The following is a 25,953-nucleotide window of genomic DNA, read 5'->3' as shown; positions in this document are numbered from 1 at the left end:
GCTGAGGCTGGACAGGTATGTCCATGGTGTGGACAGGTAGCAGTAGTTTGTCATCATGAGATCCCATGGCTATTGTGTCCAGTTCTGGAACACCCAACACAAGAAGGACATGGAGTTGTTGGAGCAGGTATTCAAGGCCAGGCTGGATGGGGCTGTGAGCAGCCTGGTCTAGAGGGAGGTGTCCCTGCCTATAGCAGGGGGTTGGCACTAAGTAATCTTAAAGGTCCCTACCAACACAAACCAGTCTACATATCTATTATTCACACAGTGGAGATGTGTTTTTTCAGCCTTCCTTGTATTACTGAAAGGTATCGTTCTGTTTCTCTGTGATTAACAGAGTATGGGTGTAGGGTGATCTATGAAAAAAACCTCAGTTTGAATCAGTGTTCACTTTTTTCCTTTCTAAGTACACGTAGAGACAGGTATACCAATTAAAAGTTAAAGCAAATGTTACAGCTGACCTTTATCATGGACCCTTTCCACTAACACAGGGGAAGAGTTTGCAGTTTGAGGGAAAATTGAATACTGGGATGAAAATGGGACTAACAGTCTTCTGGCAGTAATAATGGGCAAAAGTCACTGGTCTCTTATTTAGTAGGGAAGATGGTAAAAAAAAAAAAAAAACAACCCACCCACAAATCTAGACTAGCTTTCAGGCACAGCACGTGTTTACATGCAGCTTGTTTTTAGTGTTACTTGGAGAATGGAGGAAGGAGAGTGATAGTCATATCAACAAATTTGGAATCTTCTGCTTCTCAGAATACTAATAAGAATCCTACTACTTTTAGAGACTTTTATCCCCAAAATACTGTAGCAGGAAGTATGGTCCTCTTAAAATCTGCAGTAAAGGGACAGACTTACAAAGAGTTCTGTTATGGTGTGACACAACCTAATGAATTTTGTGTTCAGCCTACCTGGAACCTTAATATATAATGAAAAGCACTTGAAAACTGCTTTGGCTTATAGTTAACTCGCTTACTTAAATGTGTTCTTTGTTAACAAAGTTTGTTTGTTGTCTGTGTTCATCACATCTGTATGATACTCTGCAAAAGACTTTTAAATTCAATTTCAGGAAAGGAAATGCCTCCATATAACAATCTTCAGCTGTTCTAGGCAGCTATCCTGATCTAAATTTATCATTTAATGGGGGACTTCACTGTGTAACTACTTCAAAGGATATCTCTATTGTGAAACTGGCGTATAGGAAATCAAGAGCATAAGCATATGATATTTCTTACAGAGACGCTGGCTATGAAAGGATTGACTTTGAACTGCTTAGGGAAGAAGGAAGAAGCATATGAATTTGTTCGTAAAGGACTCCGCAACGATGTAAAGAGTCACGTCTGTATCCTTTGTAATATAAAACCTGATCTCTTTTGCTTTCTTCCCACCTCTGTGTGTATGGTGTTGCTGCATCAGCCTTTTGTTTTGAAATATAAAAGGAAGTTGGAAATGAGGTGTGTATGATGAGTATTAATTTGTAATCAAATACTTCACATAAGACTTCAATTTCATTCATACAATCATAGAGAATCTTTAAGAAAAATAAAATGCCTTTTACACCGAAGCTTCTTTCAGAAAGACAGAAAATAGTGTGCAAAATCCAGCTCATTTCTGGGGTTCATCTTTTTCATGGCATTCTCACAGCTTGAATAGGGGAGCAAAAGATTCTAGATGAGTTAGGGAAGTGTTTTTGTTTCAACGGTAAAAGCTCCATGCTGACAAATCCCAGACACCTTAATTCTTAACTGCAAGACTGTCTTTAAACCATCCAGAACCCTCATTTTCAAGTACTGGAGGGCTCACTGGAAGAATTGGGTTTTATTTCAGGGGCTGGGGCCAAAAATACTTCCTGGAAAAGTACTTGTACAAAAACCAAACAACTTCAAAAATAAATCTTCATAAATTTCTTACTGTTTCACTGACTGTTAGAAGTGTTCTTACCATAAGATGAACATAAGATTTTTTTTCTCTTCTGAATTCAAATAGTGTAGATCCATCCAATTAAAAATTCCTACAGACGTAGAAAGCTTGACACAGTATTTCAGCTGTCATCTTTTGACATTCTTAGGAAATGGTGTCCTCTTATGATGTCTTTTAGTACTACTCTTTAAAAGCAGCTGCCACAGTGTCACTGCCCAAGTATATTTCCTCTGATGGCGAGGCTGTGGTGTGTGGGAAGAATCAAGAGTAAGTATTCTGTCCCATGAGAAACTCGGATTGAGGCTTAGTTTTCTAATAATACAGATTAGTTCTGCATAATTTGTAAGGGCTTGTGACCAGCCCTGATGTTGTGATGAAAGCTTGATAACATATTGATGCTCAGTACCACCTAAGCAGAGCTTGGGAAGTTCTCTGAAATAATATTTACATTCCCTCTGAAACGAAGCATTGACGTCTTAATGCCTGTCAGTTGGATTAGGCAGAGAAGCTGGGACTAGCCACTGAAGTCATGTCCTTCTGGTAGCTGGTTTCAAGGAGGGGCACTGTATCTGTTTTATTTTCTTGCAGTAATATTTGGAAGGCCTTTGATGTATTTTGTCCTTCAAGTTTTTCAAACAGCTTATGGCTGATGATGATTAAAGTATAAGTGGTCACCTTAGTGTTCTGATTTGCTTATGGAATAACAGAAGGAAGTTTTAATTCCTCTGCAGTTTCACTACAGTAAAACTGTTTAGAAATGTATGCATTTTCTTGTCAAAGTACAGATGAACTCTGACCCATTCTGAATGTAATTTGAAACATGGTTTCAGCTTACTTTGATATTTAGTGTTTCAGTAAGTGATGCTTTACAGTTTCAATGCGCTATAGGGACACATGCAAGACTGGCCCAAGCTGTCTGCTATGATATATTAGCAGTATTGTGCTTTATTGGCTTGTATCAGCAATTGTGTTTTCTTATGCTTGATTTCTACTATTGTGCAGACCCATTTCCCAAGAAATTTTTTCCTTTTTTCACTTGATTGCTTGGTAAGGAACGTGATTTATGAAGATTTAAAACAGATTGCCACTTGGATCTGGGAATGCATTACTTGAAGCCTTATCTTTCTTAAACTACGAATTCTTTTGTGCTGAATGGTTTTGCTCTGGGCAAGAATCTAAATTATCAATAGCTTGTTCTTATGTGTTGGTGCTGCGTTCAACTTTGATCCACGTCGTCAGTACTTGAACTCAAGTAGACCAGTTAAGATTTATGGACATTAGCTGCAGCATTAGGCCAGCTGCCCTAACTGCATTCAAAATCGTTTGTGTGCTCATCTCTTCCCTTTAGTCTTGTGGCAGCAGCAGCAGCTCTACTGTCAGTCTCAAAGATTAATATTAAGCTCATGTTTCATTCATCAAACTGAAATGGTTGTTGCTGCAGTAGAAACAGAAACCAGGGTCTCTTGCTTGTGCATTATGTGCTTCCTTCAGACTGTTCATTATTGCAGTGTTTTTCTTCTGGTTGGAGGCTTCTCCTTTGATTCATAAGTACAAACTTACTTTCTGTCTTGATGTCCAGAACTTAAGGACTTCAGTCTTTCTGAGTAAGAAAGAACTTACCTTTCTACTTACTTGTGGAAGTTAACACTTGGAATTTTCGTGCTGTTTTCTCAGCTTAGTTTCAAAACAATTGGATCTTTAGAGGGAACAGTTGCTTCATTTTCAGCTCAGTATAATGAGAAATCTTAAATGTTTTTTTTCTCTGTTAGTTCTGTGAGCTATTTTTATGTCATTTTAACAGAAAATGGGTTAAGGATGCCTATAGCTCTTCCCAGCTGGATTTAGCTGGTTCATTGGAGACCCTCTGGAGAAAACTTATGAGCCATTTTTGATTTGAGTACGCTCAAGAGTTACTGCTGCCAGAGATGCTGCATCAATGAGCTTCTAGTAACCTGAAGTAGCAAATAGTATATCAAACAATATCTTTGTTAATATAACTCCAGGGAACTGCTGTAAACACACAATATAACATGTTGCTATAAGCCACTTGTTTCATGTTTTGAATTCACAATCTTTCAGTTGTTACTTTTTTGGAAGAAAAAAAAGAAAAAATTAACTTAAAAGAAAGCTTGGGAAGAGAATTCTATTGGAATGAGAAATGACACACTGATGAAAGTCTGAGATTCTGAGAATCTGGTAAATACTTCAGTGCCCAGAAATATTAAGATTTCTTCTTGACAATAAATAAAGCATAGCTCTGCATTTATCCCTTACTTTAAAATCTAGAGACTAATTGAGGTTGCAGGTTGGCACATATGGAAGGGTGGAACTTGCACACCAATTGTATTAGTAGAATGAGGTAATTATTGGGGAAAAAATCCCTTTTTGGTTACAACGGTATGCTTTTAAGCAATACATCTCTAGGGTGCCTTTAAGACTTTGCATTATTTAGTTTGTATAACAAATTTTGGTGGGGAAGAATGTTACGAGTGGGATTTTTATAGTAAGATTTTGATATGTACGAGTGGGATTTTTATAGTAAGATTTTGATATGTACGAGTGGGATTTTTATAGTAAGATTTTGATATGTACGAGTGGGATTTTTATAGTAAGATTTTGATATGTACGAGTGGGATTTTTATAGTAAGATTTTGATATGTACGAGTGGGATTTTTATAGTAAGATTTTGATATGTATTACATATTTGGAAGTGTTTAATGTTTAAACTCTGTCAATAAAGTCTGATTGCAGTAGTCAAACTTAATTGATGACGGTACTGATCTTCAAGGAAGCTGTGGAATAATTTGTCCTGTAACACAAATGTGCTATAGTTAATTTGTGTGAATTGTGGCTGTGTCTTCCTTAACGTGTATTAGGTTGGCACGTCTACGGTCTTTTGCAGCGTTCTGATAAGAAATATGATGAAGCCATCAAGTGCTACCGGAATGCACTCAAGTTAGATAAGGATAATCTGCAGATCTTGAGAGATCTGTCTTTGTTGCAGATTCAAATGAGGGATTTAGAAGGATATAGAGTAAGTATTCTATTTAAACTCCTATTTCTGTTCGTATTCTCTAGTTATGTTCCTTTATTAATTCTTTTATTGGTTGTAGTTCTATTACTACTTAGTTTTGATATTTCAAAGTAGGTGTTTTAAGTTCTTATTTATACAAGTTTGAAAATGAATTGCAGTAAAGCTCTTTATGATACTGAGAGCACACCCCCAGAAGTACAGTTACTCTTTAAAACTTAACTAGTGAATCACCTTTTAAAATTCAAGTTGTCCAGAATTTTTTTTTTACTAAAGTAAAAAGGATAAGACTTAACACAATAAATACATGTTAAGCTTTATTGGAAGGTACTGCAAGCAATGTTTTGGTTGTATGTACTGAGGGTGTTTTTTGTGAGAGATACACCATTTTAAGAAGTCCTTTGTGGTGAGAATGTAAGAAAAATGTGCAAGGAGATAAAAATACCTCTGATAAGTTCATGAGGAATTTTATTTCATTGTTACCACTTGTAGGTTTTTATTAGGACCTATTAGATTAGAGATCCCTATCCTACAAGAAGGGCTTTTGCGAAAAATAAATCACAGAAGTAATTCTGGGTTCCTCTGAAAGGAATTTGTTCCTTATTGAAAAGAAGAGCAGGGGAAGAAGGATTTTTAAATATTTTGGATAATGGTGTGACTTATGGAATTATGGAATTGCTTTTATTCTGTTTTGAGAGCATTATTAAGTAGCAATTGCTTTCTCTTCACCCCTTCAGAAAAATATACTATATTTTATTGAGTGTATGGGAAACTTGCCCTGTGCTAATTGGCTTCTTGAATTCAAATACAGATTGCATCACAAATAACAGCTTTAAATTTCTGTAAGAAATGAGTCGGTGGTTTCAAAGTGGTTGAATGAATTTGACTGCTAAAGCATTACTTCTATCCACTTTGATATAAAGGTAGAGGACTGGACGGAGGGCTTCAGCATTAGGTGGTCTCCTTCACTGGGCATGTTGAATTTCCAAATACAGGAAAAGTGGATAACTGACATAAGGCTGTGGGGTGGCTCAGTAAGAGAGGTTAGAGAAGCACTGCCACACTGTGTAAGCATCAGGACTTTGTACCTGGGCCTGAGGAGAATGCTACCACTGGAAAAGCTGCCCCAAGCTTGTGTTTCTTAATGAACCCACCTCTGAGATTTCAGTGTTCTGTCTTTGGAAATAAGAATGCTAACCCTAAGAGATGCCTATGAAAATGGCACTTCTTGTGTACTGAGAAATAATTATGTTGTGCCATGACTTCTATGATTAAAACGTAACTTTATATGATATCTCTTTTTGTTTTTTTTTAATGTCTTTCTTTTTACTCAAGGAGACAAGATACCAGTTACTTCAGCTGCGCCCAACACAACGAGCTTCCTGGATTGGATATGCCATTGCATACCACTTACTTAAAGATTATGATATGGCCTTAAAACTACTTGAAGAGTTTAGAAAAACCCAACAGGTAAGACTTGCTATTATGGTCAGAGAACACTTTAGGGATAAGAGAGAGAGTCTGAAGAACTGGGGATTGGAACTAGGTGATCTTTAAGGTCTCTTCTAACCCAAGCCATTCTATGCACTAGTTCTTCATCGTGAGGGAGTTCTAATTATGAACCATTTAAGAATTAGGATGATATTTCTGTTATTTCTGGAGCTTTTTGCTTTGAACATTTAGGTATCTCCAAGAGCTAGCAGCTGATGCAAATTATACAGGGTCACCTGTTCCCTGGCAATACATTGTCAGGGTTGAGAAAGTAAGGGTAAGCTGATGTGATGTAACTTTGTAATTTCATGTCTGTGAGACTTGTAGCCAAAGAAAACCACTACTGATCTTGTTTCATTACAGTAGGTAAAACTTCAGAAAAAACTATTTAATGTTGGATGCGTGCATGCACATTCTCTCTTCTACTATAACCTGAATATCATTGTGCCTCTACAAAGATCATGAAAAGGAACTTCTGTGGTTTTGTATACATCTGTATATTATTAACTTAAAATCAGTTGTTGGTATCAGAGCTGTGTGAAAGCAGAGAAAGCAAGCCTTATGTTTGAGGAGGTCATAGAATCATAGACTCCTCTGAGTTGGAAGGGATCTCTGAAGGCCATGTAGTCCAACTCTCCTGCAATGAACAGAGACACCACAGCTAGATCATGTCACCCAGGGCCTTATCCAGCCTGGCCTTAAAAATCTCCAGGGATGGGGCATCAACCACAGCGTTATGCAGCCTGTTCCTGTGCCTCACCACCCTCACTGTAAAAGATTTTTCCTTATCTGATCTTAATCTGCCCTCTTCATGCTTGAAGCCATTTTTCCTTGTTCTGTCACCAGAGACCCTGCTGGAGAGTCTGTCCTCTTCTTTCCCATCGTTCCCCTTCTGGTGCAGCCTGGAAAATCTGGTGTTGCTGAAACTTGTTTGAATAAATCAAGTGATATGATGCTAAAATTCCTGAGCGTAACATTTTTAAAAGGAGAGTATTTATTTCTGTTACTGGTGATTTGGATTTATAAAGTCTGAGTTTATGGATTAATCATCCACTGTTCTGTTATGTAGAAGTTGAAATGATGTTTTTAGAGATCTTCATGCACAGGTACTAAAATATTAACTTGGTCTATAGATTGTGGTTGTTGTTTTGTTTCAACAAAGATGTCACATCCTGTCTGAGATGAATGTGTTTGAGGTCCTATCATGCTGCCAGAAGTAGACTAACTTAGGAAAAGAAGATCAACAGTTGTTAGGAGAGGGACCAATGTTTGTGTGTTGATCATGTATCATGGTCAAGTAGAAGGCTTCGTAAGCCAGGGATATATAGCTTGATATTACTAAAGAGCTGTCAGTCCAGTGTTGAATAAAAGCTGCAAATAATGTATTTAAATAAAAATTGGGTCATTTTGGGGGTGTTTGCTAGCCAAGAATTTATGGTTCGCTAATCAGTGAAGCTCTGTGTGAGTTCAGTGTTGAAATGAATGTTGTAATTAAGAATAATATATAACAGATGTAAAAACTGAAAATGACAAATTGTAAGAAGTTGAGTCCTCCCTTAAGATCCAGGAGTGCTGAACACTTGTATTCACTCACTGGAGAGAGTGGAAACAATGCTGTGAACGCTGTTGTCTTTTTGAAGAAGTTGTGTGTGAATATGCTTGTCTGAGGGCAGTCATGGTGATACACTACTCTCTTCAGTCTAGTAACCAAGTCAGGTTTGAATACCATCTGCCATAGATTAAAAAAATATATAGTATCAGTTGAATCTGTGGTAGTTAGCAGAATTATTTAAAAAAAATAATAAAAGCAATCCTGACATCTTTAGGTCTGATGCCATTTTTCAGTAAGACTGGAAATATTTGGGAAAGGTCAGGAAATAAGACAGGGCTTCATACTCGAATAACGCAAGCTACATGAGCTGTTTTTACTGTTGCTTAGCATAGTATGTTACAGACAAATAACAGAAAAGATGCTTAAGCATTAGAGGACAGAAATATAAGTTCTGGACAGCATGACTTTATAGAAAATCAGTTGTCAAGTATTTCTTTTTGAGATTGATAGATATGGTTACATGATGTATTTATTCTGTTTTCTCCTCCAAAACATAAAAATAAAGGTGACTTCATTGGTTTCCATGTGTCTTGCAAATAGAGAAAACTTTGTGCTTTATGCTTTTGTGCTTTTCTGTGGGAGCTTTCTGAGAAGTGCATGCTCACATAGAGTGCAGCTGCTAGAAGAGAGTGAATAGTTTCAGCTCCCTGCACTCAGGAGAGCCTGAGCAAAATCACAGTTCAATTTTGCCACAGATTATTGGCTCTTCTGTAGTTCCCAAACGTGCTGTTGGTGCACTCTCCGGGTATTTAAATTGTATGCTTAAAATGATTTAGCTCAGCATACTTGTGGATCTGAGGAAGTATGTTTCTTGTTTGCCTTACTTGCTAAATCTGTCCCCTCACCCTGCACTTTCTGTTTGAACTTCATAGATGCATTTTTGTGACTTACTCAATGGAGTATTGTGTATCGCCTCAATGGAATCGTGGTGGTCAGTGTTTGAAAGGGGCACTGTAAAACTGAAGGGTTTCTAAGTCACAAGTGAATGGGAGCCTTGAGCAAACTGATGTTTTAGAGGAGAGTTATGGCAATTCATGTTAGGCTTGTGTATGGGAACTGCTGAATTGCAGTGTGAACTTCTGATGGATCACCTGAGGTGAGCACTGAGTCAGCTGCAGGAGCGCAGGTGAGGGCAGTGCACTGTGTGACCGGAAGAGGTGGAGTCTGGCTCCACCTCTCCCAGACCCCATTTAAGGGCTGACCACCACTGGGGAAGGATCTCTTCTTGGAGATACCTCCACTATGGAGTTCTAGGTGAGCCTTGACCTTCAGTGACAGGTGAACCCTTCCTAATTTACTGGTTGTCTTGATGTTATCTGGATAAGCTGTACAAAAATATACTGTCCACCTTCATTATTTTGTGTGGGTACTATTCTTTCAGGGTATTCACCCTACAGCTTGATGCTGTTTACAGCTTCTGTTAATGAATAAAAAAAGTAAATGTAAAAAACCATGTGAAATGCTGCTGTCATAATAATTCGTTAATAACAGCAATGTAGGATGATCGTAATTGTTTACTTGGATTATTCAGGCAACTTAGTCCATTGAAATGTGAATTAATACAGCCAAAACAAAGCACTAAAACTATGAAAACTATGAAGGAACAGACGTTTTACTGATTGTAGATGAGTGGTGAGTGTGTGAAGAAGCAGTATTAGGGAATAACAGGTAATTAACTGCAAGCTGTTTCTAAAACCAGCAGTCTGACATCTAGTTTGCTCTCACTGCTTCCTTGTGCAGCACTGTTTGGCTCGTGAGGGTCTGGCTCAGGAGGCAAAGAGACAGAAATATAATTGTTTTTTTTTTTTTTTAAGGACTCATTGGCTGAACTGAACAACTGTGAGGTGAGAGGGAAAAGGGAAGGAGAATAATAGAGGGAAGTGGATTGCCTCTTTTGACCCAAGCTGTGGTTGGATTGGTTTAGCTTATTGTAAAATCGTCTCTCAGTGCACACTTTTGGGTGAAGACAGGAATGACCCTTTTCTGAGAAGAAACAGGGATTTGCTCTATTGAGGGCTGATTACTGGGAGATCAGGAGTTTCTGATGATACTTCTTAAAAAATATTAGAAAATGAATAGCACTGTAATCTTTCCTTATAGCTAGATAAAATGGTGTTTAGTGAAAGGTGGAGTTTCCTGCAAGTAGGGAAAAAAAAAAGGTGATTCTGGTACAGTTTAGATAATTATTTTGGGGGATTTGTGGGGAAAAATGATAACTAAGAAGGTTACTTAGGAAGGAGAAACTCGAAGGCAAGCAGTGGCTGGAGACTGAACAACAAATTATAATGATAAATCACTTTTTATCACTGACAGTTTTATTCCAATAGTTACGTTAACGTTAAGAATGGTGGATTTTCTGTCTCTTAGTCTTTCAAGATCTAGATCAACACCACTTGCCATCTGGAAGCTGTAAATTAGCCAGATGCACAATATTTCAGCCAAAAACAGGTTATGAGGTTGAGTGTAGAAACCACTACAGGAAATACAAGAGCCTGTGCTGTACAAATTAAACAGATGATTTAAGAGTTGCTTTGAAATCTGAACTTTGGGAACCAAGGTGTAAAACAATTATGCAATTTGTTTTACTGTTGTATGTCCCATTTTTCCTTTCTTCTTTTCCAGAGCAAAATTTATATTCTTAATTTTTATTTTATTCCTAATTTCTGCATCAGGCTCACAATTACAGATATGGACAGAAAACCTCTGGATTTTGGGGGTCTGCTCTTTAGGTATGTTTTGGCTACATCTTGTCACGTTCTTTCAGTGGCAGTTGTGGTAGGGCAAATGCAGTTGTAAAATTGGGTTTTTTATCAAGGTGAGGAAGAACTTGGTTCTAAAAGAGCAGAATTGAGTTCAGGAGAAAGTTAGACATATACAATAAGGCTTATAACTTTTCTGGGTGGAATGGGGGAGTAAAGATGTGTTGTGTGGCAGTAACAGTGGAGTGTGTATGAGGAGCTTTATAGAATCAGTTGTTCTCTAGGACAGTGTAGTTAATCAGATTAAGCACTGAGGTCTTAAGCTGTTTGTCTTCTGATGAGTTACGTGTTTAAGCAATTGTTAACCTGATAAGATTTCAGAATTTTTTCTAAAAAGAAACCTTTCTGAAAGTACATCTGAAATCACTCTGAGACAGAAAGCACATTAAATTTCTGGTGGATTTGCCCTATATTCAAGAAGGAAGGAGTTCACTGATTCTTTGGTGTTTCACAGTTTCTTTTCTATTAGTCCTGCTAAGGCTGGACAGCAAAAGGAAGTTAAATTGATAAAGGTTTGAATTGGAAGGAACCTTTAAGATCATCTAGTTCCATGTCCCTGCCTATAGGCAGGGTCACCTCCCCCTAGCCCAGGTTGCTCACAGCCCCATCCAGCCTGGCCTTGAATGCTTCCAGGGAGGGGGCATCCACAACCTCTCTGGGCAGCCTGTTCCTGTGTCTCACCACCCTCACAGTAAACAATTTCTTCCTGATATCTGATCTAAATCTACCCTATATATATGTATTGTTTTTAAGGTTGTTGAAGTCATCTCTTTCTATTTTAAAGGCCAATGAAAGATGATTGATAATGCAGCAATAAGCTGTACTACTTGAGAAACTTAAACATAACTATACTGAATAGGAGGGGGCAGTGTTTTTATAAAGCAAGTGAAGCAAAAAGAATGAATGCTCTGCAGTGTCAGCTCTGTGGTACTGCGGTAATGATAACCAGGAAAGCATGCATGAATGCTTGTTGTGTGAAGCAGCTTTGGAAAGCAGTTAATGCTTTCCAGGTACCAATGTTTTGTTGATGACTGCTGATGTTTAATAGGGATAAAAAAAAAAATGCATGAAGGTAGGAGCAGAAATGAAGATGGAGGAAATGTAAGAAAAGAATTGGATTCTTGCTAACTGCTGACTGTAGTGAGTGCAAGTCCTACTCTTCTTTGTCCCGTTAGCCATCTTTTGCTATATGTCAGCAGTTAAAAAATAAAGAACTGAATGCTGTGTGCTGCTATTTTCAGCCCCAAACCTGATGTCTGTTATCAGATGTGTGCTTCTTTACAACACTGTATTTACTTATGCTGTCCTGCAGAATATTCCTTTCAAAAAGGAATCTTCCTTCTTAAAAATGTATAGTACTGTAAAATCTTTCTCTGAACTGCTTCTTCAAGGCATGTGCGAGATCCTCGAGATTGGACAGTACTTAGAGCTGGAAGCAGTAGTTGAGAACAGTATTAACATGAATCTTAGTTTCAACCAGATAAACCAGTCTTCAGTTGTTGCTTACTAAATTCCTTGGTTTTTTTCAGTGAAGGTGGTGGAGAAGTTTTACTCAGTGTACAGTAATAGCAAACTATTTGGTGACCATTGTGACTTACAAGTCTTGTTTGCTTAGGAATAAACATAGTTTATAGTGTCATGGGAAAGAAAATCACTAACAGTTTTTCAAGCTATGCTGCTGCTCATCTATTTTTATTACAGTGTGAAAAAAAATAAAGTCCCTTAAGTATATAGACTGTGACTGCCTTCTACAACTTTGTAATAATGAACTATTGTAAAGATGTGCTGGGCCTTGTCCATTGCTCCTACATTTGCTCTCTGACATCCTTGTGATTTGCTTCTTCTGTGCATATTATGGAGAGCAAAGGAAATTATGACTCCAAGAAGACTTTTCCATGCCTGAGTACACTTCATGGAGAAGGAAATACTTCTGAATATGTCATCCTTTCTCATTGGCTGATGTATTAGTGGGAAGTGGATGGCTTGCTATTTTCACTTATATGTATCCGGACCTTGAAATAATTACCTGTTGCTTGAAAACGCTGTGTTGTTTCTGCACTATACTTCCAGAGGGATTAAATTGTAGTACAGAGAGTGTTTGGTTAGAAAAAAAGAAGCAGAGCAAAAAGCAGTGGGGAAAAAAAAACGCTAGATTTTCAAGCTATTACCAATGTTTGAGTAGCTCCTTGTTCTTTGGAAATTCATTCCAGAATTTGTGTTCTGTTGAAATGCAGTACTGTGTACTTTTATTCATTAAATGTGAAATCCCAGCAACCTGCTGCAGAGCTTAGGTCAAATTATTGTGGAGTACGTGAGCCCTTCAGAAGGGGTGAGATTACTGAGAGCTTTGCAAGCTTAATTCCATTGTCTGAGGGAAAGCAAGGATTCTGTTTTTAATTACCTGGCCACAGTGGTAGAGAAAAGTTGAGTACAGGAATCTCTGAAACTGCTCTTCAACAATTGATATCCTGAATAAGTTTAATTTGTGAGTATTGGGAGTTCTGCAATTTTGAATGCTTAGGAGGGTGTATAGACTTGATGTATTGCATTGTGTGAATCTTGTGTTCTGTAATTAGTTAGAGATAGAGATGGATGGCATGTGGTAACTAATTGATTTTTTTTTCTTCCCCTAGATTCCTCCAAATAAAATAGATTATGAATACAGTGAACTGATTTTATATCAAAATCAAGTGATGAGAGAGGCAGATCTGTTTCAAGAATCTCTAGAACATATAGAGACATATGAAAAGCAAATATGTGATAAACTAATAGTAGAAGAAATCAAAGGTAAGTTACACTTCTCTCAGCCAGTTCTGCTTTCAACTTTTGCTACCAGCCTTCATATATCACAGAATCACAGAATTGTAGGGGTTGGAAGGGACCTCTAGGGATCATCTACTATAGGGGGAGGATCACCTCCCTTGACCTGCTGGCCATGCTCTTCTTAATGCACCCCAGGGTCCCATTGTCCTTCTTGGCCACCAGGGCACACTGCTGCTCATGGCCAGCCTGTCATCCACCAGGCTGGCCAAAAAGAATAAATGTGAAATCTTTAAATAATTTTGAACAACATATATTGGGATACTGTTAACAAGATTTACAGTTTTGTGCTCAGTAGTTGGCCCTGTAGTAGATGCAAGTGGCTTAATTTGGGTTGACAGAGGAACAGAGAAGATCTCAAAGGTGGTGGTATTAGTATTTGCATAAGAAGATTTCTTTAATCAAAGCTATCATAATCCAGTTTTACTCTAATGAAGAATATTATGTTTTATCCAGTAGTACAACACTGGATTCATTTTTTTTTTTAGAACAGGATTAATAAATTGTTTCCTTCATGAGCTTTCGATTGCATTTTTTTTGTATTGCCTGCCTTCCGTGAGTACTGAAGTTGACTTCTTTAATTAAAACCATCCCTTAGTTATTCTCTAGGTTTGAAGTACTGGGTTCTGAATATGCACAATAATGTAGTGTAGTAGCATGTATTCTCTGTCTGCTTTTTGTTACATATTTGTGCTGAGTTGACCCTGGCCAGCAGTGAAGTACCACAGCTTTTTGCTCCCTCCCATGCCTTGTAATCCCCTTCATCAGGCAATAACAGAAGTGGAAAAGAACCAGTTAGATCAAGTTAACTTAGGTGAAGGAAAGAGGAAGGAAAACTAATGAAAGGGATGTACATAGGCAGTTACTCAGCTCTTCCCAGAAGCAGACTGATTCCCAGCCAGTCTTCAAGCAGTGGCCATCTGCCCAAACAAACTTTATCTGTATTTTTTCTTTATTACTGAGCATGATGTTATGAAGTTCTGGAGACTTCTTTGTTTCTTTGTAATAATCCCAATGTGTTTAAGAATGTAGTTAAAGACATGCAATCTTCTTTTTTTTCTGGTGCTTAATGCTCCAATGTGTTGAACTGTGGAGAAATAACCACACACATTTGTACAGTATTTCCTATGCTTCAGTTTGTGACTGTTACCCCTCGTCTTGTTAGTACATGGCTGAGAAGAGTCCAGCCTCGTCCCTTTGCCTCCTGCACCTTAGGTATTCGTAGAAGTAGATCAGATCCCCTCTGAGTCTCCTTTTCTCAAGGCTGAACAGCCCCAGGTCTCTCAGCCTCTCCTCATACAGGAAGTGTTCCATGCCCTTTCTCATCTTCGTAGCCCTGCACTGGACTCTTTCCAGGATATCCCTGTCTTTTTTGTACTGAGGAGCCCAGAACTGGACACAGTACTCCAGATGAGGCCTCACCAGGACAGAGTAGAGGGTTCACCTCCATCAACCTGCTTTTTGTTTTTTTCCCCCCCAAGAACTTCTTTACAGTGAGGGTGACGGAGCACTGGCACAGCTGCACAGGGGGGTTGTGGAATCTTCTCAGGAGATATTCAAGACCCGCCTGGATGCCTACCTGTGCGACCTGGTGTAGGGAACCTGCTTTGGCAGGGGGGTTGGACTCAATCTCTTGAGGTCCCTTCCAACCCCTATGATTCTGTGATATTTTTTTTAAGCGCTCCAGGAAATGATAACTTCAAGTAGCATGTGTCATTTTTTTAAATGCTTCTGTAAAATGTTTCTTTTTCATTATCTACACATGATAAATCCTGATTTTGTACACCTAGGTTTGTAAATTTAGCGGCCATGCTATCTGTGTCTCTTTATATAATTCACAGCACTTTACTGCTTCATTTTTTAGGAGAAATGCTGTTGAAATTGGGAAGACTAAAAGAAGCTGGTGAAGTATACAAGGAGTTAATTGAGCGCAATGCAGAAAACTGGTATTATTATGAAGGCCTGGAGAAGTCCCTGCAACCTAGTAAGTTAAAATATACTGGTACGTTGAAAGTACCTCCAATCCAGGACATGCTTAAAACCTTCTGCTTTGTATATTGCAAGTTGAGTTCAAGCAGCAGAAAATCACTTACTATCCAATTCAAATATGGTGTAGTTGTGTTTATCCATTTTTAAAATGTTCATTGAGAAACTTGTACGTGTGAAATCAACAACAGCAAGTTGTTGTCTTCTTGGAGCTAAAGCTGTGTTTATTTGAAGGACCTTTCCTTGTCATTCATGAGCTTGGAAACAAGATTGCAATTTGTTCCTATCAGCCTGGTTCTCAAAATACTATTATACTCCAGGAAATAAAATTATTATTCTGGAACTTGTTTGTGTGGTGCCACTTTACACATGAAGAGAAATACTAAGTAAACATATAATCCTTTTAAAGATGAGAAACTTCTGTTAGAAGCTGACTGTTTGGAAAAAGAGGTGATACATGTGATTAAACTTTTTGGTTTTGGCTTTTCTCCCCCCCTCCCAGGGCTATTTCACATTACTGCTGTTCTGTCTTTTCAAGAAAATACCTGAATTGAATTAAAAAAGTAAATCCCACAGTATTGCAATTGTGTATATTATAATAAATGCTTTGCAGTAGGAACTTTGCCAAATGTCTACTTTTACACTAGAATACATTCCTTGTATTTCACAGTTGACTAATTAATGGAAGTTTTATTGGAATAATTCTGATGACATCATAAATCATAAGCCCACCAGCACGTTGTTTGTAGATACGATATCTGCATTATATTTCTCAACCAGTTTCCAGAAAGTTTTACGGTTTGGGTTTAATAATGTCTGGGAATTTAAGATGATTACATTTGTTGCATTCACATAGAACTACTATTCCCTTTGAATGTTTTTCCTAGTGTATCTGTAGAGGTGAAGGTAATAATTGTTAATATATTAAATCATCCAAAATGTTGATTATTCTGCTTGATATAATATGTTGATTTAAATGTCTAGTTTTTAACAAGTAATCAGTACTGTAGATTATTTGACATATGAGAATTCTTTATAGATTAAAACTTTACTAATTTATTAAACTAATAATGCTACTTTATTTTTTAGGTGGTCTTAGGACTATTTCCTCCCCCATGGTAAGTTCTGGAGCTCCAACTTGTGACTTCAATTAGGCTTTTTATATGCTTTAGTTCCAATTCAAACATTACTTTAGTGTTACTATTAGAACTGCACATCTCTTGGAGCCACTGGGTAACATTTTTTTCCCCCCCTTCCCCACTATCAGAGCTCAGAGACAACATAAATTGTTTTTCTTAGAAAAGAAACTGGAATGATTTATTGAATGTATGTTGTGCCATAGTCTTGATGTGTATATTCATTTTTATTTAAATTGCTTGATTGATGAATTTGAAAACACTTAAGCAAAATTGATCCTAGTTACAAGAAAATGGCATTTCAAAGAACAGATTATTTTAAGTTCTAACCACATTGGAGCTCCAAAGCATATTATGGGGGAAAGGGGAGGAGTGGGAAGAAAATCTTTAAGAAAAAAAGATACTTAGTTGTTAAGGTATTGACACTTCGTGTGCCCAGTGTCTGTGCTGGCAGTGTTGTGCTATAATTTTGCTGCCACCAAAGGGCTTTCTGATAAGGGCATGCTTGTATAGTTTCTAATCTCTAGGTGTACAAATGGCATACGCCGTGTATTTCCCTGAATGCTTTAAGTATGTCTGAAAGAAATGCGTAGTGAAAAAAGGTTTTTGACACTATCATTGTCAAAATAGTGTATGAATGGGTCTGCAGAGTGTACAATTGAAAGAAAACAAATATTACTGTTTGACTGAACTTGAGTAGTAATTGATTTCTTTTTGCAGTTTACCCTTACAGTGATTATGCTGGTACTGTTATCTTAGTGATCTCAGTGTACTGTTTCACAGTGATTTTTTTGATTAATTGGAGAAAAAAAGAGCTTGAAATGTTTAAAATGGTTCAAAGTCCAAACTGTATACTGAATCTTAACAGTTCTCAACATTTTAAACCTTTACAAGAATAGATTTTGATCTGTTACTTATATCTATTATATTTACTGATAATAGGCACTTTAGAAGAGAGGCTTCAGATTTATGAAGAAGTTAGTAAAAGGCATCCCAGAGCAGTTTCACCTAGAAGATTGCCTTTAAACTTTGTTTCAGGTAACACGTTGCATATCTGTTCCATAATAATTTTGCTTTTTTCTCTTAATTTTTGATAGGCTCTTAGATGCACATTTAATAGCTACTTTTGCATGTGTACAAATTAGACAAATGCTTTTTTTGTGGAGTAGGTGAAATTATTTATGTTTTAGGATTTAATAGAGTAAGTTCACGCACTCTAATGTGGTGGTACCAACTAGGTGATGCTGCCCTCATTGATTTTACCGTTGTTATGGTATATATGGAATATCAATAATACAACAAAAATCATAAAACCATAACAGCAGTACAGAATGGTGTCCAGATTTTTGTGGATTACTGTACATAGCTTTTCTACATCAAATTAAAGAGCATCAGTTAAAAGGCAGAGTATGCTGTGCTTGAAAGGAGGGCTGTGTGTGTGTATGCACGCACAGACATGTGAGCTGAGCTACATTCTAATTTATAACCCCAGAAAACAGTTCTACAAGATGCATATAGGATGCATATAGCAGTCAGGTAGTGTAGGCCTCATGCATTTTGTAATGGTTGTGTACCAGTAAGCACCAAATCTTTTTTGTGACTCTGACAGCATTTTTGCAGTGGTTTTGTCTAGAGCCAAAATCTATCAACTTGTTGCTGGTTATTTAAGGACAGGAACAAAAAGCAGATGTGCAGTGTTTCATAATGGGTTATGTTTTTAGTTTTATAACTAAGTTCTTTTCAGTGATTATGTTCCTTTACAAGTTGTATTGAAGTAAGGTTCACAAATACCCTCAGCTCTGCAAGGAGTATGCTTTAAAGAAAGAACACAACACAAAAATAAATGTACTGCTCCAAGACAGAAGGAGGGAAACTGAGGTTGGCTTTTGGTTTCATTTGCTTAGGGTACTTTGTACTCTGTACCTTTAAATACTGCCAGACATAACTAGTGCACTTTACTTCTTAGGTAGCCTGAATGTGCATACCCCTTTCTTATGTAAAAGCATGAAGAGTTTTAGCCCTGAAGTTAACACTAAGCCTTAATTAATCCCAGATACTTTACGTTTTTTTGAAGACACAAGGACAAAATGTTAAGGCAGTTTAACTAGATTTAAAAGGCAACTGTTACACAGTGGGTTGCACTAATACATAGCAAACAAGTAGTACTTGGCAAAATGTTTTTCTATATTAGTAGTATGTTTTGTGTGTGTTGACTTCTTCACTGTATGTTTTGCTCTGGGTTACCCTTTCATTGGACAGTGTAGTTTTACAGTTCATCCAACTAGAGATGTGTTTTGTAATATGCATTAGTTCCTGCTGTAGCAATAGTCTAAACAATGCAAAGTGAGTCGCGATTAAATCATTTGAGAGAAATCTCTCAGTAAATTTGATTCTGCAGGTTTCATAGTAAATAAGAATTTTCCTGATTTAAAACTTCTCTGTTGCTCCTTTAAGCTTGCTTTGGTCAGGTTGGCTAAGGCTGGTTTTGAGCCTGCAGACAATCACCCAATAGGTCTGCATTTGTTTTCTGAATGCCTTGTGTTGGCTGTTAATGATGCTAACAGTTAATAGTGATGTAGAAACAAACTTCTGTGGAAACTTATTTGCAAATTTCAAGAGTAGAATATTTGGTTTAATGAAGTTGCTGTCCTGGTGTGGTCAGTGCTTGCTGCCAACACCGGTTCATTCAGGGTTGGTGAAAAAACTCACAGGTACGGGCTTATATTAAAAGGACATTCCTGCCCAGGCCTTACCTTGCATTCCATCTCAAGAACCTTGTAACTGGTACAAATCACATCCTTGATTCTGTTGGAAACTGCCTTGTGGGATATTGGAGGTGATTAAGGATGGAAATGGAGTCTGGCAATCTAGTTTTAGATTTGTTTACTTACTTTGCTATAGATTCACTGTTCCTGTGGTCAAGTCTCTTCTGTGTATCAGGTAAAGAGTGAATGCTGAGCTTTCTGTTTTAGATGGGATGCTTCATTGTGTTTTGTATGTTTCCCAGGCTTTTTCAAAGCTGTTATGTTTTCTATACAAAATTCCCACATACTTAATGGAAACTTGAACCTTGCTTTGCTAAGTTCTAAATTATATATATTCCATCAAGAATATAAATTGGAATATTTTAACAGAAGAAATAAAGGATTAAGGGTTTTTTGTTGTTGTTCAGTTGTTTGCCAATGAGCAATTTCTTGTAAAGTGAGAAAACTTCTGATTAAACCACCTGTCATAAAGCCAGGGTTTATAGTCAAGTTATGGATCACTCATCCATGGGTGGAAGTTCCTATATATAGCAGTTTGTTTTACTAAGGGAGAGAACTTCTGTTACAACTTTGTAGTAGTAACATTGCCAACAAGTTGAGGACAGTATGGAATGGATAGAAGTACATTAGGAATGTTACATACAGAGCAGTAGTATCTTCTTTCTCTGGATGTTTAAAGCAGTGTTACTCAAATTTTGTTAATGCATTCTTAATAAATTGAGTCTTATTTTGACAGTTTTAGGAGCACACGTTAGCATTACGTGTAAAGACTGAGAAGTCCATAGCAGTAATCAGTGGAGTAACAGCCTCATCTAAGTGAAACAAAAACAATAAATTGAAACAATTGGAAACAATCATTGTTCTTCATAGGGTTACAAATGTGAAGAATAGCTGTGTTTTTCTGATTAGATATCTTGAAGTCTTGTTTGTTTTTCCACAAACTCCATTTCTCAGAAACATGGAACTGCAAGTACTGTGACTTTTTTTAACCTGAAAATGTGATTAAATGTTCATTAGCTTTACTAAATGTTATGGATACGGTCCTTATCCTTCTGAATAAGTCTCCTGTTTCTGATTCCAGAAACAATCATATTTGAAGCCATGTCCTACTTAATAAAAAAAAAAAAAAAAAGAAAGACTAGAGAAGAGGAAGAGGACTCATTTTATCCATCCTACTTCCTCAGTGCGGGATAATTCTTACCTGTGCTATTCCTAGCTCACATTTGTGTAATTTAGTCATAACTTACAGAGATGAAGCTTTTAGAAGAGCTCTAAGGTAATTCATTCTAGTGCTTAGTTACTCTTTCCACTATAATTTTTCCAGTGTTTATTTGAATACCCTTATTACAGGCTACATAGACAGTAGTTAATCCTTTCCCTCTTTAGTAGCTTTTACAGGTTTAAAGACTATTACCATGTTTTCCAGTGATCAGTCACTTAAATGCTAGCAAGTCAAGCATTTTACTTTGATCTTTTTTTTTTGGTAATTAATCCTATTTGCATTTTATTCTTAAATATTTGCATTTTATTCTTAAATAATAAATGAAAACCCTTTACTACAGTTTTTTAGTTACTGTATTATCCAGAATTGTACACCAGGTAGAGATTATATTTATATAACACTTGCAATCACTGACATATAACCAAATACACTTTTGTTTCCAGGTGAAAAATTTAGAGAACTAATGGATAAGTTCCTGAGGGTTAACTTCAGTAAAGGCTGCCCACCCTTGTTTACCACTTTGAAATCTTTATATTACAATCCAGAAAAGGTAAAATTTAGTACTTACTTTGTTCTAATAAAGTCATCTGTATTGAATTTCTAAGAGATTATCTAAATGTTTGTTTATAGATTTCACTGTTACTTATAAGTAACCACTGCTGAACAATTTTTCTCCCTAATGTGCTGTTTTGTCATATGTGAATCATCATTTGGTGATCCTTAAACTGTGACAAGATTTTTATTTTCCTTCTGCAGATAGTTGATTTCAAAATACTTGATGTCTGGTTTCAGGATGCACTGGTTTTTATTCATTTTTTAAATCTTTTTAAGGTCAGAGGTAACCAGTAAATATGTATACTCCGAGTGCAAGTGTGTCAGGATTCATTCAGCTTATGGTTTATGATGTCACCAGAAGTAATGATTTTAAAATATCATACAGATGGCTAATATTCTGTATATAACTCTGTGTTGCATCAGTACATTGCTATTACTATTTAGGCTTACATCCCATTTCAGTCTCTGGGTAATCTTAGTCTTGAATTTTTACACTTCTAAATTCTCCTGCTTTTGGCAAGATTGTATTGCACTAGGACTATTATTTCAGATTGAATTATTTACTCCAAGCTTTCAAAAGGTACAGTAAATCTTCAAATTTAAGTTAATAAAATGTGCAGCAAATAAAAGATGTTCAATTTTTGCTACAGGCAATAAGAACACTTGGGATTCTAGCTAACAACAGCTTTCATAGCTGGAAGAAAAACTTCAGTGCATGATTTTCAACCAGCTGTGACTGTTCTTGACTTTAAGAGTCTCCTATCGTTTTCAAAATGCTTCTGTTTGGAAAATATTGATAGAATCATAGAATGCCTTGGGTTGGAAGGAGCCCCAAGGATCATCAAGTTCCAACTGCCACAGGCACGGCCACCAACTTCCAGAACTGGCGCTAGACCAGGGCTCCATCCAACCTGGTCTTGAACACCTCCAGGGAATGAGCATTCATAGCCTCTGTAGGCAGCCTGTTCCAGCACATCACCATTCTCTCTGTGAATAACTTTCCCCTGACATCAAATTCCTTCCCTCCTTGAGCATAAAACCATTCCTCCTTGTCTTATCACTATCTACCCAAGTAAAAATTTGATTCCCCTTCTTTTTCATAGTCTCCTTTTGAAAACTGGGAGGCTGCAATGAGATTTCCTTGCAGCCTTCTCTACTCCAGGCTGAATAAGCCCAGCTCCCTCAGCTTGTCTTTGCGGGGGAGGTGTTGCCAACCTCTGATCTTCTCTGTGGCCCTTCTCTCTGTACGTTTCCCAGCAGCTCCATATTATCTGTATTTTTTTTCCCCCCTAAGTTGACATAATTTTTAAGAAACTGGCATGGAGTACAGTACAAGCCTCTTCTACAATGGGTGTTGTTAATGCATGTTTTTTGATGTAAAGTTTTGAAACTGGATTGAATTTTTAAAAACGTCAACACTGATTATCTAGGCACAAGAATCAGTACTGCAAAAGTTTTACCTGTGATAATAAAGTATGAAAATTTAAAAGATATAGTCTCATTGGGATTGGGAGAATATTCTGACACCTCTTTTTTGACTTGAGTTAGAAGGATGACTAACGTTTGGGGCTGGATTTACCACCATAGATGCCTTTCTGCTAGTTATCTTCAGTAGGTTCACAGATTGAATTACATCAGATTACTGCCTCTTAGAACTTGAAGAGCTTGATTCTTTAAACTAGTTAGTTGTCAACCTTGAGGGCAAAAATTATTTTTTATTTGTGTGTGGTGCTGTTTTCTGTATAGACATTTTCCTTCTTTTTTGGAAGAGAAGCAAAAGGAGTCTATTTTGCATTTCACTTGGTTGAGTATTCAGGTAATACAATAGAAATCTCTGTGAAACTGAGAGCACTTTTCATGTTTAACACTTCTTTCAATTCTGAGGTTTAGGGGTTATATGGGAAGGAAAAGCGCAGCAATTTTCAGAAGCAGTTTTAATCTGCAGTTGTGATCTGAGATCATATAGATAAGATTTTATGAAAGATTTTATATTTAAGCCTAGAAAGTTATTTCTCGAATGCCAGGGGTGTCCAGAATCTTTCATATAACATGGTTTCAGAAAAAGGGGTAAAATAAGCAATGCTTACACTTACATCAAATCTGAAGGTATTGTATGTACTTAGAAAAAATTGTGCCACAACATCATCTGTGGGAAAGGAATTTAAGTGCATGCAATAATATAAATGAATAATGGGGAAAAAATGAAACTTCATTTGATTGGCTGGGAGGAGGATTAGTTTTGTGTCTTTGAGCATCTTGATGATGAACACCTTTTAAACCCATGTGAGGAAACAAAAAGGTAGAGAAGCTGGTTCTAAAGGGAAAGTAGTGTCCCTCTCTCCCCACTTGAAGGGGGTGGGGAAAGAAGAGGTTGTTATGTGGGAAGTAAATGTTTGCTAAGTTATTGAAGAAAATGTTTAGTAGCTGATTGACCAGAGGTGGAACTTCACACTAAATGCTTTACATAAAAATGGTATATCTTGATTTCAAAACAGGTTATATTCTGCTAGCACTTGGTAGTGGTGAAGCAGCTTCTGTTACATTGTGCTGCAAATCTCTCGGATGCTCCAGGATCAAAGTGAGGCTTAATTAGGGAATATTTACAAACTCTTCTTACCAAACTCTTCTTACCCTGCTTAAACTCCAAATAAAGAGGTTACTGGTTGGAAGTTATGCTTCAGTTTCCAGCAGACGTGTTGTGATGAAGATCTAAAACAGAACTGCTGTATTTGTGGCAGTTGTGGAATTAATATCAGAAAACAGGAAACATTCTCATTTTTTTGGGAGTCTGCTTAAGGAGTTTAAGTTCAGCTGGTTTTTTTATAATGCTCAACTGATGATCAGTTTGTGGTATTTTAGTATTGATCAAAGATTCTTTAAGTAATTAAAGGCTTAAAAAGGTAAGTGTTCAACAAGTGAGTAACCAAACCCAAGATTACCGGAGGAACTTTTAATTTACAAATTCACCAAACACTACATTCATATTCTGAGAATTGGTTGAAATAACCCTTTCTAGTACTTTCTGTTACACGGTTTGAGTTGTTCTGGAGAGTTCAGAAATGAGCCTCAAGGATGCTTACTCTGTTAAAAGGGCAGTAAGTATGAATGCTCAAACTCAGTCATGAGTTAGCACTCAGCAGGCTGCTCTAAACACAGGTACTAAATGCTGCTGCTGTCTTTGCAAGCTGTAGCAATATAAGGAACAGCCTGGAGGATGTGGGTTAAGGCATATAGAAAGCCAGACTTCAGAAGTGTAAGATCATAGTGTCCCAGTGTGCAGTACATGCTTTTTGACTTCACCTACCAGTCACTTTATAATTTACAGTAATAATACTGTAAGATACTGAAAATGGAAGAAATTCAGTCAATCTATGTTTTCTTTGTCATAACCATACCTTCATGATTATTGCCCACCATATTTAAGTAATAAAACATCATTTTACAGTTGCTTGCTCAACTACCCCTTTTGTCATGCAATTTTCCTTCTCTTCACATCAGTACACTGCTCACTGAGCTGCTTCAGAGTTAATCCATCTGCAAACAACTCCTTTGCATTAGTGAGATTGCTATTCAGAATGTTATCACTAGATTTGTGAAGGACAGTAAATACTACAAATGAATAGATGAGTAGTGTGCCAAGAGGTGTTGAATCAAGACGGGGATCACAGCAGCACAGGGTTCAAATGGTTTGAATTGACAAAGCCACCATGTCTTTGTACATGTAAACCCAGCTAAGACATCCATGTTACTGCTTAGAGCTCATCTGACCAGGAAGCTTAGGAGACAGCTCAGGTTGCTGTTGATTGCACACTTGTATCTGTAGCCATTGTACTGACTGTAGCTCAGATTTGGTGTAGAAATATGTGAAATCTGTGTTACACTGAGATTTTTTTGTTTATCTCAGGGGATGGTAAGTTGTTGGCTTGGATTTTTCACATCCAACTCTAGGGCTTTGAAACCTGCTTGTTGTGTCACTGGAATCTTTACCACATTTCTCAGTATGAAAAGGAATAATTCACTAGGTTAAGTATGTACAGAATTGAGTGCCCCCTAGGATCGTGCTTCAGGTATTGTAAATTAAGAAGTCACTTCAATTTGCATACTGAAATTTAGAAACGTTTTTTGTACCTAGGCTTGTAACAGGTCCAAAGAGAGCAGTTAGGTGCATAGGTGATTTCAGAGAATGGTATGTAATGGTAATGTAAATGGGGTTAGATGAAAAACCCAAGCTAACTAGTGATTTTAAGTTTTCATTTTTCTCCAATTAGAACTTTCTGAACTTGTTGAGATTGGATCTTCTGTTGTCTTATTATGGTATGGGATTTTGTTCTCTCCTGGAGCATCTGTGACAGAGTACGTTGGGAATTTACCTTTAAGTTCTTTGCTTTGGTGGAGGTTGGAGAGACAATGATATTTCAGTGTAACTAAAAACAGTGTGGATGTTTTCGCACGTAGTTTTTGGCTTCTCACTGGACATCTGTTGGCAGTCTCTGTGGAGATGCTTTTTAATGCATTTGAGTCAATAAATGCAACTACTTTAAAGTGTGCAACCGTGGTGGTAATAAAAAAATGTAGATTTTTCTTTTTTTATTTTGCTACTCAGTTGTCTTTTCAGGAAAGCTGCTGAGGATATAGTGCTTATGTCTTATGTAC

At 37.1% G+C, this 25,953-nt stretch overlaps 1 protein-coding gene across 3 annotated transcripts in view; it reads left to right on the top strand.

Moving 5' to 3' along the window:
- Positions 1-25,953, top strand: part of NAA16 (N-alpha-acetyltransferase 16, NatA auxiliary subunit) — a 62,747-nt gene that overhangs the window by 12,357 nt on the left and 24,437 nt on the right. The window contains exons 3-10 of one of the 3 annotated variants that reach the window (XM_065743984.1): positions 1,241-1,345; positions 4,800-4,957; positions 6,290-6,424; positions 13,450-13,603; positions 15,501-15,620; positions 17,701-17,796; positions 19,660-19,698; positions 21,189-21,295. In XM_065743984.1, the coding sequence (XP_065600056.1) occupies positions 1,241-1,345; positions 4,800-4,957; positions 6,290-6,424; positions 13,450-13,603; positions 15,501-15,620; positions 17,701-17,796; positions 19,660-19,698; positions 21,189-21,295 (914 nt within the window). The remainder of the gene's footprint in view (positions 1-1,240; positions 1,346-4,799; positions 4,958-6,289; positions 6,425-13,449; positions 13,604-15,500; positions 15,621-17,700; positions 17,797-19,659; positions 19,699-21,188; positions 21,296-25,953) is intronic. The other 2 variants (XM_065743985.1, XM_065743987.1) reach the window with 2 other exon arrangements.

The sequence above is a fragment of the Cyrtonyx montezumae genome, unplaced genomic scaffold, assembly GCF_038088225.1.
Source record: "Cyrtonyx montezumae isolate F1298 unplaced genomic scaffold, pur_monq_1.0 scaffold_3, whole genome shotgun sequence".
NCBI classification, from domain to species: Eukaryota; Metazoa; Chordata; class Aves; order Galliformes; family Odontophoridae; genus Cyrtonyx; species Cyrtonyx montezumae.
This window is presented reverse-complemented; position numbering and strand designations above follow the sequence as displayed.